This window comes from Balaenoptera ricei, chromosome 18 (genome assembly GCF_028023285.1).
Source record: "Balaenoptera ricei isolate mBalRic1 chromosome 18, mBalRic1.hap2, whole genome shotgun sequence".
Taxonomy (NCBI): domain Eukaryota; kingdom Metazoa; phylum Chordata; class Mammalia; order Artiodactyla; family Balaenopteridae; genus Balaenoptera; species Balaenoptera ricei.
In genome coordinates this window covers 74221352-74239354 of record NC_082656.1, presented here as the reverse complement: position 1 = coordinate 74239354, position 18003 = coordinate 74221352, and the positions used below count along the sequence as shown (strand labels likewise).

At 39.3% G+C, this 18003-nt stretch overlaps 1 protein-coding gene across 1 annotated transcript in view; it reads left to right on the top strand.

Annotated features, from left to right (window-relative positions):
* Nucleotides 1-18003, top strand: part of NALCN (sodium leak channel, non-selective) — a 264944-nt gene that overhangs the window by 146286 nt on the left and 100655 nt on the right. The window contains 1 exon segment of the mRNA XM_059902583.1: nucleotides 14147-14221. Within this exon segment, the coding sequence (XP_059758566.1) occupies nucleotides 14147-14221 (75 nt within the window).

The window sequence follows — 18003 nt, the reverse complement described above, 5'->3', positions numbered from 1 at the left end:
TGACTTAACCCATCTCTAAGCATTCACACCCTCAGCGATCTAAGGATCAAACCAGAACTACATTATTATTATTTTTTTATCATGTAGAGACACTCTCTTCAGTTTCACTGCGTCCTCTTCACAGCTGTAATTAAACTGAAAACAGAAGCTGGAGACCTCAGGGTGCAGTCAGTTAATTAGAAACCAGCTCAGTGTTACTACACTTTGTATGACTAAAAGAAACACATGGGGAAAAATAAAACACATGGCTGCGAATATTGTAAAAAGCGTGATAAAAACTGAATACCAAAATCCAGGAAAAATTTTCCTCTGTCACACAGATTTTTCTCTTCGATGTATTTCTATTAAAAAGGTAGGAAAAAGTTATGAAATATGGCCTATGACATACTAAGGGATGTAATTCTTAGGTCTTTCTAATGCCAAATGTACATCTTCATATAATAAATTTGTACATATTTAAGAACCAAATTTAATCTCTAATATTATGCTAAGAGTTCCAAGGTAAGGACCCAGAATGTTACCCTTCATCAGGAACACAGGAAATAAAAACAACTGCTAGTCTTTATTGGGTGGCAAAATTCTTTATAATTTTATTCCTAATATCTGGAACAACAAAGTTAGGTCACATTCCCACATTACAGATGATGAAACTGAGGAGTTAATTTGCCCAGTGTCACAGAGAGTGTAAATGTTAGAGCCAGAACATTCCCAAGTCTGCCTGGTCTCAAAGCCCGGGGTCTTGCAACTATTTATTGCTGCTTCCCTAGATTCTGAAGCTTGTCATTGTCACTGAAAATGTCTGCAGCAAATCAAACCTCTGCCCAAGTCACTAAGATAAAACAAATTACATACAACCTCTAAGGTCCTTTCCAAATCTAAATGTCTATGAATCAAATAAGCGCTGGAGAAACTACATGCGTTAAACTAGAGGTCGCATTTGCTATAGGCGGAGACCTTTAAAACGATAACACGTCCATCAAAAGGTGTATGAGGATACATTGTTATGTGGCGGAAGGTCCTGGGCTCAAATAGTGGAATCACGTAGAAATAGTTTTGGCATTTTTTACATGGGGTGACTTTAAAAATATTCACGAAAGGAAAGAACACTGAGCAGTGGGAATGGAGGTCTGGCTTCTAAAGACGAATCTGGCGGCACTGGTGTTGGCAGGCGCTTGGCCCTAAGGTCTTTGCATCCTCCCTGACAGGACCTCTAATCTGTGTCATTCATTCATTTGTTCATTCATTCATTTATTCATGAACTCAACTAGTGTTTATTAAGCACCTACTATGTGTTTAAGTTCCTTTAAGACTATGGAATAGCTTGGAGACTATTGATCATGGGTTAAATGCAGGATAGATGGTTGAAATCATCTACGTATAGGAATAATCTGTCTAATTGTTGTTCTGTTAAAACAATATAATCTGCTCTCCCCACTGCAGATTTTTCACACTTAAAGATTTGATTCTTAAGTCAGAGACTAACACAATATGTAAGCAGGAAGAAAAATGATCTAGCCTAGTAAATTATTTAGCAAAGTAATTTTTTTTCAAGTGGATTTCTACAGGGATCACTAATATAATGAAATAAAATATTAAATCTGGTAATAGACTCCTTGGGCATTCTGAATTTTCCTTATTGGGCCAAAAGCATCGCATTGATTTTGGAACACTGAAACACTTCCAAGGACTGCTGAGATTCACTTGAGCCTTTAGGAATCTACAGAGCACAGCTTGAAAACCCATATCTAATTACACACCTTCATTCTACTGATTTAAGTGTCTGCCCAAAACACTCATTGTACAGTAATTTTTTTCATTGTGATTTTCAAAAAGTAGTTCTAAAACTGAAAATTGAAATCGTTTGTTCTTTTGATCATAATTTTTTCAAATCTGTAAAGCAGTTGAGAATTGAAAAGTCTACATGTCAATGAGGGCAGTCTGGTAAATATAGTGGAGTACAAGACTACAGACTTGAAGTCCAAAAACCTAGATTCAGGATCTCTCTCTGCTGGTCACTAGATGTGACTTTGGGAGAATCAGACAACTTCTCTGATCTCTGTGTTGTGTTATACGTGAAAGTGAGAATAATAAGGCCCAACACACCTAGTTTCCAAGGTTGCCATGTACATGTGAGGTGAACTTGTATTTCTGAGGATGTTTTAGCCATGGTGTAAGAGGATGATTGTAACTATCACCAACACTGAGTTCCTTCAAGTTTAAATAAGATGGTGTGAGCATTTCAAGCTACATATGAATAAATGCTAAAATGTTCTTGCTATTTCAGATGTTTTTAATTTATAGAAGTAAAGTATTATTGATCAGTTTAAAGTATCATTTATGCCCAAGTCCGTCTCTCTTTTCATCTTTCCCCACGCCCCTTCTCCCAGACAATCACTATGATGAATTGGATACGAATCTGTGTTCCAGTTTTTAAATCATTTTTTACTAAATTTAGCATACTATCAACTCTGAAAAGACTCATATTTTGTGTAACATTAACCAAAAAAACAACAATTAAACTATACGCATAGATTGTAAGGTGCATCCCAATTTCAGATTGTTAAAATGTGAAGATAAATGTGCACCTTAAAATCAATGGATTACAGTAGTTTCCCACACATATATGTATCCATTAAAAATATAGAATGTTTTTAATTTAAGGTTATCATCTACAGACATTTTATACCCTTAGTTTTGTTTTTTTTTTTTTTATTTAATTTAATTTTTATTTATTTATGGCTGTGTTGGGTCTTCGTTTCTGTGCGAGGGCTTTCTCCAGTTGCGGCAAGCGGGGGCCACTCTTCATCGCGGTGCGCGGACCTCTCACTATCGCGGCCTCTCTTGTTGTAGAGCACAGGCTCCAGACGCGCAGGCTCAGTAGTTGTGGCTCACGGGCCCAGTTGCTCTGCGGCATGTGGGATCCTCCCAGACCAGGGCTCGAGCCCGTGTCCCCTGCATTGGCAGGCAGATTCTCAACCACTGAGCCACCAGGGAAGCCCTATACCCTTAGTTTTTAAGATCAATATTATTTTTCAGTTTGAGAGTGCTGCTCTAGTGCACTGATGGCCATCCCTGGGGGAGATGGGAGGTGCGTGGTGTGCATACTTCTCTTGCTGTTATGACCCTGCTCCATGCTGAGGCCAATTTACCTTTCATCAGGTGTTTCCCTCCTTACAAATCATTAGGAGTAGCAATTTTCAGAATAAATAGTATCAAGCTCTACATATATTCTCAGTTGAGTTTTTAACCAAGTATTGTTTTTGAAATCTTTTCATCTTAATACACATAAAGCTAATTCAGTCATTAATATATAGAGTCATATAGTAGTCCATTGACTGAATATGCCATATTTGCTTCTCAGTTCCCTTCCTGGTAGATATTTAGGTTGTTTTCCAATGTTTTGCTCTTATACTGTTGCAACTAATATGTTCATACTTTGTGTCCAGTTGTGCGAGAGTTTCTTTAGGGTACATGCCAGAAAGTATCAGTAGAATCCAGGATCCTGGATGCTGCCCAAATGGGTCCATTACACAGGTCTGCAAACCCACACACCAGACCTGGTCCACGGGCTTTATTTCTACAGCGTGTGAGCTAAGAATGGTTTGTGCATTTTATTTTTTTTAATTTATTTTTATTTATTTTTGGCTGTGTTGGGTCTCCATTGCAGTGGCTCCTCTTGTTGCAGAGCATGGGCTCTAGGCACGGGGACTTCAGTAACTGCAGGGTGCAGGCTCAGTAGTTGTGGCACATGGGCTCAGTAGTGGTGGCTTGGAGGCTCTGGAGCGCAGGCTCAGTAGTTGTGGTGCACGGGCTTAGTTGCTCCGCGGCATGTGGGATCTTCCCAGACCAGGGCTCGAACCCGTGTCCCCTGCATTGGCAGGCAGATTCTTAACCGCTGCGCCACCAGGGAAGCCCAGTTTGTGCATTTTAAATGGTTGTGTAGGTCCATATGCAATATCCTCAGTGTTGCCTCTTGGCCCTCAAAGCCTAATATATTTGCTATCTGGAACTTTAATTTGTAGACCCCCGTTCTACAGGCAAACTGCACTAATTTACAGTCCCACATGCAGTGGTTGAGAATTCCTGTGTTCTTACATTCTCATGTATACTGGATATTGTTAGACTTTTAAGAGTTTGACAGTCTTGTGAGTTGAATGGCGATATCTCTTTGCCTTAACTTGCATTTTGGGGGTTTCCATGGTTATTAAAAAGGGAGCATACCTCTTAGTATGTTTATTGGCTGTCTTCTTTGTGACTCACCCAATCGTGTGCTTTCTCTCTTTTCCTAAAAGCTAGTTTGTCTTTCTTAAATTCGTTGTTGGAGTGCTACATAGATTCTGGATATTATCCATTAACTACTATCTATGTTGCAAATATCCTCTCTCAGGTAATATTTTGTTATTCCAATTTGTCTGTGATGGCCTTTGACATTATATTTTGATGTGGTCAGAGCTATCAGTTTTTCACTTACGGTCAACATTTAATTTGGACTCGTGTTTAAGAAATTCTTTCCCACCCTGAAGTAACAAAAATATTCTCCCCATCTTCTTATAATTATTTAAAATTTTTGCCTTTCATCTTTAGATCTTTAACCCATCTCAACTTACTGTTTATATGTAGTATAAGTTGGATGAAATGCATTACTTAAACAAAACAAATCAATTTTTCTCATCCAGATTTATGTGACATTTTTAAAACTTTGAGATGTGTAGTTGGTTTCATCTACAGCAAAAAGGTCAACTCAGATTTTCTAATTTATAAATAATTTTTTAAATGAGAAGTAATTAATTCAGTGAAAGAAAACACTATAACTAAATTTTCAAAACTGAAAGTGTTACTTCTGTACTACCCAAAAAGTCTAGGGTCTGAAGTCACTTCCCCAGGTCACTGGAGATTTTGCTTAAACATTATCGACAATTGCTTTATTATCCTGTATGTCCTCAGACGGTCAGTCACTATCATGAGCTCTATCAAGTTAGCCCAATTTGATTCAGCACAGTTTTACTGAATCTCAACTACTCTGTATAAGTACTAACCTATGTATAAGTACTAACCTACATCCTGGCCATAGTGGGAAAGGGCTTAATCTCTGTCCTCTCTGAGCCTAAACTAGTACAGAAGTTGGACTAGTAAACACAAACCAACCACAGATAAAAGCTGTGATTCAAGACCTAATGATACAAGTGGTAAGAGGCACGAGGGCATGCTGTTGCTTGCTGTGTGATCGATGCACATGATAAACATTTGCTTCCCAATCATTCCAGGTCAACCTGATCTGAAATTCTTAAAATATTCACAGTAAAACAGCTGGAGATGGTTTGTGGACCAACATACAAATGTGTGTGGAGGTGATAAGCCTGTGTTACATATGCATCGCATAACCTTCAAAACTGAACATTTATAAGTTAAAATCTCTATTCCATAAGTCTGTCTTTATGTAGCTTGGATTTAGCTTAAAAAGAGCATTTTTGTTAAATTGTGTGGTTTTTAAATTTTTTTGTAAAATACTACAGAGCATTTTAACCCAAATTGGAAAACAAATTTAAAAGTCCACATAAATATACAAGCTCTGATTTGATTTTTATCCATGCTGGCCGGTGGTGCCACCCAACCTGGGGAGCTCCTGATTTAGTCTTCTCAGGGACAAGCAGGCATGTGCCAAGCAGAAAAAAAAAAAAAAAAAAAAATGTTCGGCTGCAGTTTGTTCTGGAATAAGAAACAGCAGGCCATTCCATCGCCCCCTGGGGCCACCGATTTGTCAGCCCACAAGGAAAATCAGGCTTAAGTGTATAGCAAATGCATATTTATAACCATTATCTACTGTTCCTGTAAAATGTCTCTCTCATTCGCCAGGTATATATTCTGTATTTCTGTCCTGACTGATTGCAGTTTTGCCAAATGCTTATGAAATCCATCGTTTCCCCCACTTTTGCCAATGATTTGGGGATAAGAACGATAAAGACAAGCAGTTGAAAGACTATTTTTTTTTTCAGTGTTTTCCCCTTTATTATTGTTTCAAAGGAAAGCCCTGTGATGGGAATACTGAAAGAGAGAAAATGTAATTAAGCATTCATTGTGTATAGTCTTTTTGTTACCTTTGAAGTGCTTACATTAACACAGCAATCTCTTGATTTTGCTTCTGTAGCAGCAGCTTTCAGAAAATAGTCATATTTTGCTGACAAAAATGGGCATTCCAGAGTGTAAATTAAATAACTTGATTTTATAGAATTCATTTAAAAGTGCATCTGTGGTGAGCGTTTCCCATTTTACATTGCTCTGATTACACTTGACTTTTTGTTGACCTATATGAAAAATGAAATTGTTTCCAACTACAGCCTGTAAGACAGCTTAGGAGAGTGTGATTATAAATGGTAAAAAGGAAAAGAAAAACCACAAGATGATGGGGTGTTGACCAGATTCCTGCTGTGCTTCTACTGTATCCTTGAAAATAATGTTAAAAATAGAAATTATTAATAAAGTTCACAGTAGAGAAAGAAATAAGATTAAAGGTGACATTTCAGTTAAAGGGCTATCTTTAAGCTATATAAAAAGGAAAAGAAGATAATAAGAGGAAACTTTAGAAAAGAAATGGAAATGAGAAAGGAAAGATAGGGTGGGTGGGTGCAGGACTCTATGCAGAGCTGGAGAGAATGCAAAACAGGATTGGAAGCTACAGAGACAGAAATTCTCAATCAAGGAGACCCATTCTAAGATGGTAAAGCCACCCTCTTGAGAAAATACACCCTAACTTTCAGCAGCCTGCATCATGCTAACCTAGCCTCTCCCTTCAGCAGAGAGAATGAGAACCCTCATGTGTTGCACAGAGAGGTTGTGTCACAACAAAACTGGAGGAAATAATGACGTTGGGCAACACACTGCTTCAGTCATTTATTGAGTTTCATTGAAATGCATTATGGTTAAATGGAAGAAAACCAAGTTAATTATCTGCGGTTAAAGGTATCCAACTTAAACATAGCAAATACATTAGCTCAGGTGAATCTGGCTTTCTCAGGAGTGAGAGGAGGAGTTAGAGGAGAAGAGAGGTCGTGAGGAATCGCAATGGCTAAACGCCTCCTACCACATGCGGCGGGAGCCATATTGAACCTGGAGACATTGGTTTTGAAACCCACTGAGCTGGAAGGTCAGCACCCCACCAAGCAGTAGCTACCCCATTCATAAAAATTCTAGGAAGGAGACTTGCCAGGCTTGCAGAGATCTGATTTTCCACACCAAATGCATTGTCAATGCCAAAAATATCTTGGGAATGGGTGTTGTAATCTGAGAAAAATAAAGAGTTAGACACCTGGACTATTTTAATAGCTATTCTCGACTTTTTCGTTGAAATCGGTGATTCATAATGTATCAATATTGATCACAAAATAAGGAAGTGGATGTGTTACGTCCATTGTATATTGCATGATAGAGCAAATACGTGTGTTGCATGTTAATATAATGCAGTGTTATAGATCTGTTAAAAGTGGCGAGTAGCCAGTGCATGAAAATATAAATATGAATTTCTTGTCTTAAATCATTGCACATGCTAAATACCGCTGTGTTGAGAGTATATGTGTGCTTAATTTAACAAAGCTCAAGAGGAAATGAAAGGATATATCATTAGCCATTTTTCCCCTGAAATTACATCTTTAAGAAAAAATAGTGATTTAGAATTCCATGCCCCATGATAAATTTAAATATTATATAAATTATGAAAGATAAACAATGCACACAACAGGTCTAAATGTAATTTAGAACCAGCAAAGCGTAAAGGTAAAAGGGTTTCATGCAAACGATGAAGCTCTTGTGATTCAATGTGACAAATCCCTGTAAAAATTCTTTTGTTATATCAGTAGCATTTTATATAAAACTGGGACCCTCATTTAATGGCTATGGAAAGCCTTTTGGCACAGTGCAGGATGGTACTGGTAGTAGGCAGACATCGGCTGAAAATAAGACTCAGACGTCAACGTAATGGGTTCAGGTTAACGAGCGTTACCTCAGCTTTCTATAAAAACAGAACAAACAACAACAGCAACAAAAAGCTACACTGAGAGGAATGAGCAATAGTTCTTGCTTTCAGAATTAGGATCTGTCCCCCACTCCCATTAATTTGGGGGATGGGGGGAGAAATGGCTGACACCCAAGTCAGCCTGCAAGCTCAAGGCCAAGTCCGCACAGCACTCGGTTTGTAGGAAAATAATGTCTCACTGACAATGTAAATTAAATATGATGGAAACCAAGCTGTCACCCTCCCTTCACTTCTGTTTCTTTATCACGGTGGTTATTGCCGCCTTATTAGAGTCTGAGAAAAAAACTACGAAGTAATTCTCACCTCCTGGCAATCAGCTGCAGACCTAGCCTCTCCGGCATCTTCTATTTCCACTCCAGAGAGACATCAAAGCCAGACCCCAAGTGCCAAGTCCTCACCTTAGCACAGGGCCCTAGTCGTCAGGAACATGGTGACAAGGACCCATAAACGTCCGCGTCCACACAGAGTTTCGAGGAAACTCGAACTCCACACACATTTTTAAATACGGTTTCTGTTTTTGCCATCACGTCTTCATGTTAACTAAGCAGGAAAGGCTTAACATTCAGATAGTGAATGAACCTAGGTTTAATGTAGTTTAAAGCAAACTTTAAACTTTCTCATATATCGTGCTTAAATTTGTTACCAAAACCCGTCCCAAGAGCTTGTCTCAACGCTGTTAGCGAGGGGCTTTCTACCTGCAAAGCCCCTTCAGCAAAGCCAAAGTGTTTCCTTTTTGAGTCTTGCCTTCTCTCTACCATGAAAATCAAACTCTTATCTCCATGAAAAAGAGAATGTGCAGCTAGAATCCCCCATCTATTTCTCTTTCCTTCTGCCCTGAGGGTAGCTTTTTCCTCTTTCCTCCAAAAAGGAGGTATAAAATGTACTGTTTTTTAAATTAAGGTAACAAAACATTACATATTAATAACTTTTGTCAAACTGCACTTAACAGTATCCCGTTACTGTTTCAATGAGCCAGCTTAAAATAACTGCATTACCTGCATAAAAAACCAGAACATCTGAAAGGAAAATTTTAACGGAGAAGAAAAGAATGCCATCACTCTGTGATTATTACAACCTGCCTCTCACACCTCCCAACCTCCCTTGGTGGCATTTGGGCAAACTGCCAGCCCCCAGGCCTACCTCTCAGTCTCCCCCAGCCTCCTTCCAGGCACCCATGCTCTGGCCATACTCACCTGCTCACCAGACCCCTAGTTAGCCCCATACGCCCAAGGCCCTGCCTTCCCTCATGCCACCTGGAAAGACTTTCTCACAATTCCCTTCCTGCCAAAATCCTCTTTCTCCTTGGTATCTTGCTATCCTGGTAGCGCCTGGCTGGACTCATGATCAGCCCCTCATGACCTTAAATGAGCAGCGTTCAGAAGAGGCCCCCAGACGCATTGGCCCAGATCAGCTCTGAGAAATCGGAGTGCTCAGATGGCACAGAACCGAACCTGGGATACTCTGGTTGAGTTTAGTTTCTGCTTGCCAGTCTTCACACATGTATGTCCCCGCTCCAAGCCCCTGCTCCCATTTTCCTTCACATCCCTGCTTTCTGAGAGGAAATAAGAACGTGTTCTGGGGATGAAGCATGAGGGAGGCGGAAGGGCCCAGAGAGAGACAGGGAGGCGGTGTGTTTCGACGATGGTGGCCCGTCACACCCAGGGCAGCAGCAGTATGGGTACCATCCTGGGTGTGTTGACAGCCAAGACCTGCAACCACTTCTTGTCTGAACGTGATGGGGAGAGAGCCTTGCTAGGGGCCGACACGGACGAGGGGCAGCCCGCAGAGAGCTGTGTGGCTGCCTGAGAGGTCTAGGTAGAGAGAGTCTGAAAGATCCCCCCCAAGAACCAGTGTCCTTCAGCCTCCACCTGGAATGGCAGAACTTCCAAACTTCCTTGAGAGTTGAAAGCCACTGAGTAGGAAGAACACTACTGCTGGAACAGGGGCCCAAATTAGAGACCAGATAGAGAGTAGAGGGGGTTGAATGGGTGCCCCACAAAAATACATCCATGTCCTAACTCCCAGGCTTGTGAATGTGACCTTATTTGGAAAAATGGTCATTTCAGATGCAATTAAATTAAGGATCTTGAGATGAGATTCATCTGGATTATCCAGTTAAGCCTCAAGTCCAATAACAAGTGTCCTTATAAGAGAAGGATGAAGACAAGACACAGGGAGTAGGAGGAAAAGACCATGTGAAGACAGAGACAGAGATTGGAGTGATGCTGCCACAAGCCAAGGAATGCCTGGGGCCACTAGGTGCTGGAAGAGGCAAGAAAGGATCCTCCCCTAGAGCCTTTGGAGGGCGTGTGATCCTGCTGACAGCTCGATTTTGGACTTCTGGCCTCCAGAACTGTCATAAAATCCCCTTCTGTTATTTTAAGTCACAAAGCTAGTGCAATTTGTTGCAGCAGCCCTAGGAAACTAAAACAGGGGGTGTCACTGAGAACCAGAGATCTTAGCAGGAGCTGCAGGAACTGAGGTGGTGATCAATTCAGCAGAGAGAAAGCCCAGCGTCCCCCAGATAAGCGCCATCACTGCCCCTGATGGGGGACAGAGGACCAGTCACATGGCCACAGTGGACCAGAGGCCAGTGACAATCACATCTTTGACTTTAAACCAGACCTACAAAGAAAAGGAGCATTTATTCAAATGTAACTGAGTTTTAAAGGACAAAATTGGATTCACGTAGCAAGATTCGGTTTTCAGCCATCAACACAAATGGAGGGCTTATGGACTAAATTCAACTGATATGTAAAAATATGAAGAAAACTGTTTTAGTGTCGCATATCTAAGTTTACGTCTGTGTATTTTCATATAGGCTATACCACACACCAGGGTTCTTGCGGGAGGATTAAGTGAAAAAATACTATAGCTGCAATTTGTCAAGCTATTATTATTATAGCCATTATATTTTACAAATGAGAGCACCGAAATTCACAGTGGGCTAGTGGTTGCCACGTAGCTGGTGACTCTCAGAGCCTATTTGCCGGCCAAGGTCTTCAACCACATTGCTCTTTTCCACCAGGCTGCCAACCCATGTCTGCTTAATTCGATTGTGAACTTCGTAGCGGTGACCACGGTATTGCATTTATGTTCCTGACCAGGCAGTGTCTGACACAGCGACAGAGTCCAGTTTAATCGAATAGCATAACCTTGCTGTGGTTAAGTAACCTGCCATCTGTCTGGTGTTGGGAAAATAATTAAAAATAAAATCTCCTGACAATCCAGAAAACCTCCACCAAGGTAGACAAGAAAGAAGACAGGTTTATTACTGAATAGCACTAAACCAGACTGTGATAGGCCTCACGGGCAATCCACCAAAGTGATCGCAAAGACAGAAAGCCGTGTCACCCTTTGATACACATCCCCACGTCGCATCCATTCTCTCAGGATGAAAACAACGAGTCCTCAGGCAAGAAGATCGATGGCATCATTTGTTAAATACAGTTCCCCCTAAATTCACCTGGTAACTGGGGTGGCCCTCTGTGATAGCTAATTGCCTTCACCCGAAGGAAAAATAAAACTTTTCATATCTCCATGATAAATAGGTAGTTTTGCAACATGGGTCCAGGTGACTAAGTTATATTCCCAACTTCCCATGGAGAAGGGGAGACAGGGCACTCTTCCTGGGTTGTAAAATGATGAGACTTATTTAGCTTTTAAAAAGATCTGTATACATCTCAAAGGGACAGAATTTATAAGCACAAGTTTTCCAAAGGAAATGCGCTAAGAAAAGGGAGGAGAACTGTGGCTTTCCCTGTTTTAATCAGGGAAATTATTTTTTTCTTTTTAGACTTGTGTTTGCCCTTTCCCTGGGGAGATAGGAAAGGCTGTTAGGTTAGGACACAGAGCCAGGCCTGCTCCAGTGCCCAGGAGAGACAGAAGTGGTGTGAGATGGCTCAGATTCACAGCGGAGCCCTTCAGGTGGCCACTCTGAGTCTGGGAGAGGAAGCAGGAGAAGGGAGACTCCTCCCCTGAGAGTACTTTGATGATAACGTCAAGGTCAACCTCAAGGTCACAGGACAAGGGCTAGACTTGGAGTGAACTATGAAATGTCCTGTATAGAATAATGTCTGATTTAGAGTGAGCCTGAATATATCTGTGCCCAGATGTGCACGGTGTGGTGGACGTGGTGACATCAGTAAAAAATCTGTGATCTAATAGAGAACAGACGTGTGGTTGCCAAGGGGGAGGGGGTGTGGGGGAAGGTTGGTTTGGGAGTTTGGGGTCAGCAGATGCAGACTATTATATACAGAATGGATAAACAACAAGGTCCTACTGTTGTTCCTATATCACAGGGAACTATATTCAATACCCTGTAATAAACCATAATGGAAAAGTATATAAAAAAGGATATATATATGTGTATTACTTTGCTGTACAGCAGAAATTAACACAACATTGTAAATCAACTATGCTTCAATTTTTAAAAAATTAAACGAAAAAAAATCTATGTTCTAGACCATTCTGTATCCTCTTTAAGTTCTGGTAGGATCCCAAAGGCTGTGGCTATTCACAGGAAGGGTGCTGGCAATTGTCCCAAGCCAAACATTGTCAAAACTTCAGAGTAGTTGAGGCTTTTTTTCCCCTTGTTATACGCTCATTAAACTTGGAAAAAAGCTAGCCATTAACTTCTGTATAATAATCTCTCTGGTGCTTAAGAGTCATGACTAAATTGCCTCGATTTTCTTACCTTTGTGCTTAACAGTCTAATAGTAACAAATGGGAATAATTTGCTAAGAGGGAAATTAAAAGGAAGAATATAAATTAAGAATGAAAAAGATTATCAAATTAATGTGGTACTTTAGAGAATTCAAAGTTGAAAAGGGACTAGAAATTAAAATATTTTTAAAATTCTACTTTTTTGTTGTTTTCTTTCTTTTACCATATTTACCCATTCCAAATGAAGCATATGCCTTTTTTTTAATTTGGGAAAATATGGTGAAATACAAAAAAAAAGGGGAGGGGGAGTCCATTTTTTTCACAAAAGCAGGCACCGTTAACATTTCTAAAGTACCTCCTCCTAGCATTTTCTCTATTATTTCTTTTTGTACATACTTGCACTTCTACCATGTATACTCTCATTTAATATTGTAAGCATTTTTTCTACTGTTAAAATTCTTAAGTGTATTAGTTATCTATTGCTATAGAACATATTATGAACAACTTAAGAGCTTACAACAATAAACATTTATTATCTCACGTGGATTCTGCAGGTCGGGAATCTGAGACGGGCTTAGCTGGGTGTTTCTGTAGTTCAGAGTGTCCCATGAGTTTGCAGTCAAGATGTTAGCTGGGGCTGCAGTCACCTGAAGGCTTTACTAGGGCTGAAGGATCCACTTCTGAGATGGGTCAGTCACATGGCTGTGGCAGGAGGCGTCAGCTCATTGCCACATGGGCCTTTCCATAGGGACACGGCACCTGGCCATAGGACACGGCACCTGGCCATAGGACACGGCACCTGGCTTCCAGCAGAGCGCGTGATCCAAGGGGGAGCGAGGTGAAAGCCACAGTGTCTTTTACTACCTAGCCTCTTAAGTCACACACAATCCTTTCCGTAACCTATTGTTTATACAGACTAGCCATATTCAGTGTGTAAGGGGACACACAAGACTGAACACCGGTGACTCACAATGTTGCAGACTAGTTACCACAATGGATTTGTAATGGCTGCATGAATTTTACAATAGAGATCTCTATAACTGTATTAGCTATTTACATAAGGTTAGATGTTATTTCCAGTATTTCATTATTACAAATAATCTCTCAAGCACTTTTTGTATATAAAGGTTTTCATTAGTACTTCAGGTTATTTTCTTTGAATACAGTCTTAGAAGTAAGATTGTTGAGTTATTTTTTTCAAGTTTTCTTAATTTTCATTTTAAATCAGTTTTATAAAGCAAATTAATATTTTATATTGTTTATTTCAGTTAACAGATGCATTTCCTTTAATGTATTTGCTATAAGTATCTTAAAATACCTATGCAGTGATTCACAACTCATGTTTAATGCATTCTATATAAGTGTATATTTTAGGTAGATATTCTATATCATATATATAATATTTTGATACTTATGGCGTGTGGATTTTTTCATTGCTATTTAACCATTTTATAGATCCTCCTGAGTTTGTTTGTCGCTGTTATTTTGGACAACTTAGAACTTGATGAAGATCTAAAGAAGCTTAAACAAGTAAGTAATGTATGGGGGATTCTTTAAATCGGCATTAAAAAAATAAGGGCAAAACATGTGCTTACAGGTAGTATTAAAGCAGTTCAAGGTTCAAATTAAAAAAAGATAGATTTTAATAAATTAAGACAATCTGAGTTGGCAAATAATTTTCTTCTAAGTTTAACCTTCTCTAATATCAACCAAGGAAATTTTTATTGCTCTATGATTATCCTAGGAATATTTTTATATCATTATTTTGAGTAAAATTAAGATGGACATAGTATAGTAAATTGAATTTAGATTCTCCTTCTGCCATTAAATGAAGGTAGTTTGGAAATGAAATGCCTCAGGGCCAGGTTGCCATTTGGCATAATTATCTGTAATACTCTTGATCATCATCCTAAAAATATTAAGCATAAACTTGCCTGACCACTAGACATTATAAGAGAATTTAGTCTGGGTGCCCAAAGTGGTTATAAGAAATGGGATAGAATAATTGATCAACTGTGTGCCCAGTTGTATATGAAAATAGATTGGGTGTTATGGCATTGATAATCATGTCCCCAAAATGTAAATGTAAATGTGTGAAGATTATGTTATTGATGGCAGAAAGATTACAGGTGTGATTAGCTATTCTCATTGTTTTTGTTCCATGGAAGGTACTTGGCTTGAATATTTGACTCTGTCAAAGAGAAGAGACCCTTTGAGAAGCAGAATTTGTAAAAGGGGGGAGCCTGGATAAGTATTCTTGGATCATCCCCCCCCAGCACTGCGATAGTTGAGATTATTAACATCCCAGTGAAAATCCTATCTGGAATTTTAGGAAGGCCCTACACATTCAGAATTTTCAAGTTGGATAGAGTTGTCTATTTTTTAAAAAACAAAGACATAACCTATTTAAATTTTTGTTGTTATTTATATATCTGAAAATCACTTTAAGCATTTCATTTTTTTACTCTTGCTTATTTCCAAAGCCTATGCTTTTAACCAAGGGCAGTCAATAAAGAAAAAAAAACAAACATATTTGATATAAAGATGCCCACTGTGAGCATATCAAGCAAGGATTTAAATTCTTCCCTGTCCTGGGGCTACACAGGCAAATGGTTATCTGGGTATGGTGGGCATGATTTCTTCCAGATCTTTTCAATTTTGTGGCAACAATGGTAGGTTCTTCAAATGAGGGTTGGGAAGTTCTTTATGCCATTGATGCAAATACTTCCCATGGTTTCTAGTTGTAGAAGAAATATGTAAATAGTGAGTTCAAAATTGAAATTGACCAACCATATAATTAGACACAACCAATAAACATCTCTTGCTGTATAACCACCTTAGTCCTTGCTTTACAAATCTGGTATTTATTTCAGGATTTAAATGATTTTACTCTATTTTTATTATTCCCAGAGGAAGATGGGGAAAATGTGAAAAAATAGTTGATTTTCTTAATGTTTCAAGTTCCAGAAAGCACTCTGTATTCCAAAGTCTGTCTTTATTCAGTTTAAACTTTTTTTTTCAATCTTTGACCCTTTCCACCAACTAGTCTGTAGGTTCTTATAGCTACAGCCACGTTTGTGTGAGCACTGGCTCAGTGCCAGGTACTTTGTATTTTCATTTATTTAAATTTCACAGCAACCATGTGATGCAAGTATTATTAATAGCTTCATCTTACAGGTGAGGAAACTAAAGCACAGAGAAGTAACTTGCCTAAGGTCTCACTGCTAATAAGTGGCAGAGTTAGTATTTGAACCCAGGCAATTTGGACCAAAAGCCCAGACTCAGCCTCTGTGCTGTATTGAGTCACATTAAAGCTGTATAAATGCCAAACATGAGTCATGCCATTGTGGAGGCTCATTCATAAGACTGTTAGTTACTTGTTGATAAATAATGATATCTTAGATGACAGAGATGTCATTATATTCATGAAATAACCATTGACGTGACAGGCAGTTTCTTGAGGAATGGAGGTGAATTAAGCTACCCAATCATTAAAACTATCCAAAAGGCAGATGATCTAATTAGAGACACTGGAGTTAAGACTTTGGCAGAAGCTAAGAGCTGAGATGCTTACCATTCACTCCACATGATGGCAGACACTGGCCAAAGCACCTATTCCCTCAGGGACCTTCTGGAGCAGTGACCCTCCTTAGACACAGACATAAGGTGCTTGCAGCATATTAACATTTTAGAGAGGTCTCTAGAGACTTAATGTACTTTATTATGATTGTGGTAAAAACGATTGTGTTAAAATATACATGTTGGTGCATAGACATTTTTCAAGAGTAATAGAAACCAGTATGAGCCACCTCTGAAATGGAGACGTTAAATATGAAACACTGAATGGGGGCTATTAGAAAAAGTCGGTTCTCATGCTTGGGAGAAGGATTATGTCCCTGGAGGTGGATGGGATAGGAGACAATGGTAGAAAGCTGAATGGTACAGTGAAGAAACTAGAATGGGAGAAGAGAAAGAAGTGAACGAGGAAAACATCCAGGAGATGAAATTAAAGGAAAGAGCACAGATTATTAATCTAAGCCAGTGATAAAGGGGGAGAAGTGTGACCGAATGCTAAATCAGATTGCTCCATGCACCAGAGCTTTTGTGGAGAAGCTCCCTGAGGCAAGCACAGTCTGCAGGATCAATTGCGCTGGAATTGTATTCTTCTTAAGTAGAAACATGCTACTTATTGTTTCCCCATTATTTTCTGAAGTTGCCTCCTTGCCCTTTAAGACAGTGGTTTCCAGCCAGGGATGCTAAACCGTGGGGCTCTTCAGGAGAAACTATGGGACCAGCAGCCTTCTTTAACACTTCAGGAAACCTAAAGGGAATTGTGCATTTGCCCGACTAAAATGCCTACTTAATACTTTTAGCTGGAAATTTGTGAGTTCTAGGCAACAGCACTGCTTCCCTAATGCTAATGCTCCGAAGGCTCTTCATATATGCTTTTCTTTAAGGAAAAGGAAGCAGTGTTGAATTATGTATTGCTTAATAAAGGCATTTTGATAGACAGAAACTTTTTTAAAGAGAGGACTCAGAGGGCAATAATTAAAGGGCTCCTTGGGGATGACTTTGGGTAGGTTCTGATGTAAATGCTCATTCCTAGGCCACCTGTCTCCATGCCATCACCCGTGTTGTGCCTTTATAGACACTAATATAGCTTTTCCTTTGTCGCTCTCCAAAATAAACAATGCTCTGAAAAAACATGCCAATTATGCATTCACATGAAATTCACCTATTGCTTTCCTAGCAGCAATATAGCAGTAGCAATCATTTCCTAGCTGCCATAATTTATGTGACCCCGTATCTAATTAAATAGAGACCATGACTCTCTTCTCAGCATCACCAAAACCCAATACAGGACCTGGAGATAGATAGAGATAGAAATAGAGATATATAATGGCTTTTTACATAAGATCAGAAAATTGACTAGAAATGAGATTGTCTGTAAATGTATAATTTGGCTTCTGAGAAGCCAGATCAGTTCATACAGAGGCTAAAAACCCCCTTGACCTACTGCTGTCCTCTAAACAGCAGTAGGAGACAATGACCTTCATGCTCTGTGATGTAGCAAAAACACTGGAGAATGTAGGTGGAATTTTGCAGACTTTGAAAAGGAAGAGAATTCTTGCAGCTTTAATGATTTTTGCAAATTCAGTGCAAGACAGATATAAAGGGTTTTCTTTTAAGCAGTAGAAGATTCATTAAACTATGAGAAAGAAAAAGACCCATAGAGAAGCCTCAGGGAAAAGAATCATTGAAAAGGGAAGTAGAGATAGTCTGTGTAGATTAAATTCAAAGCTCTGAAATTA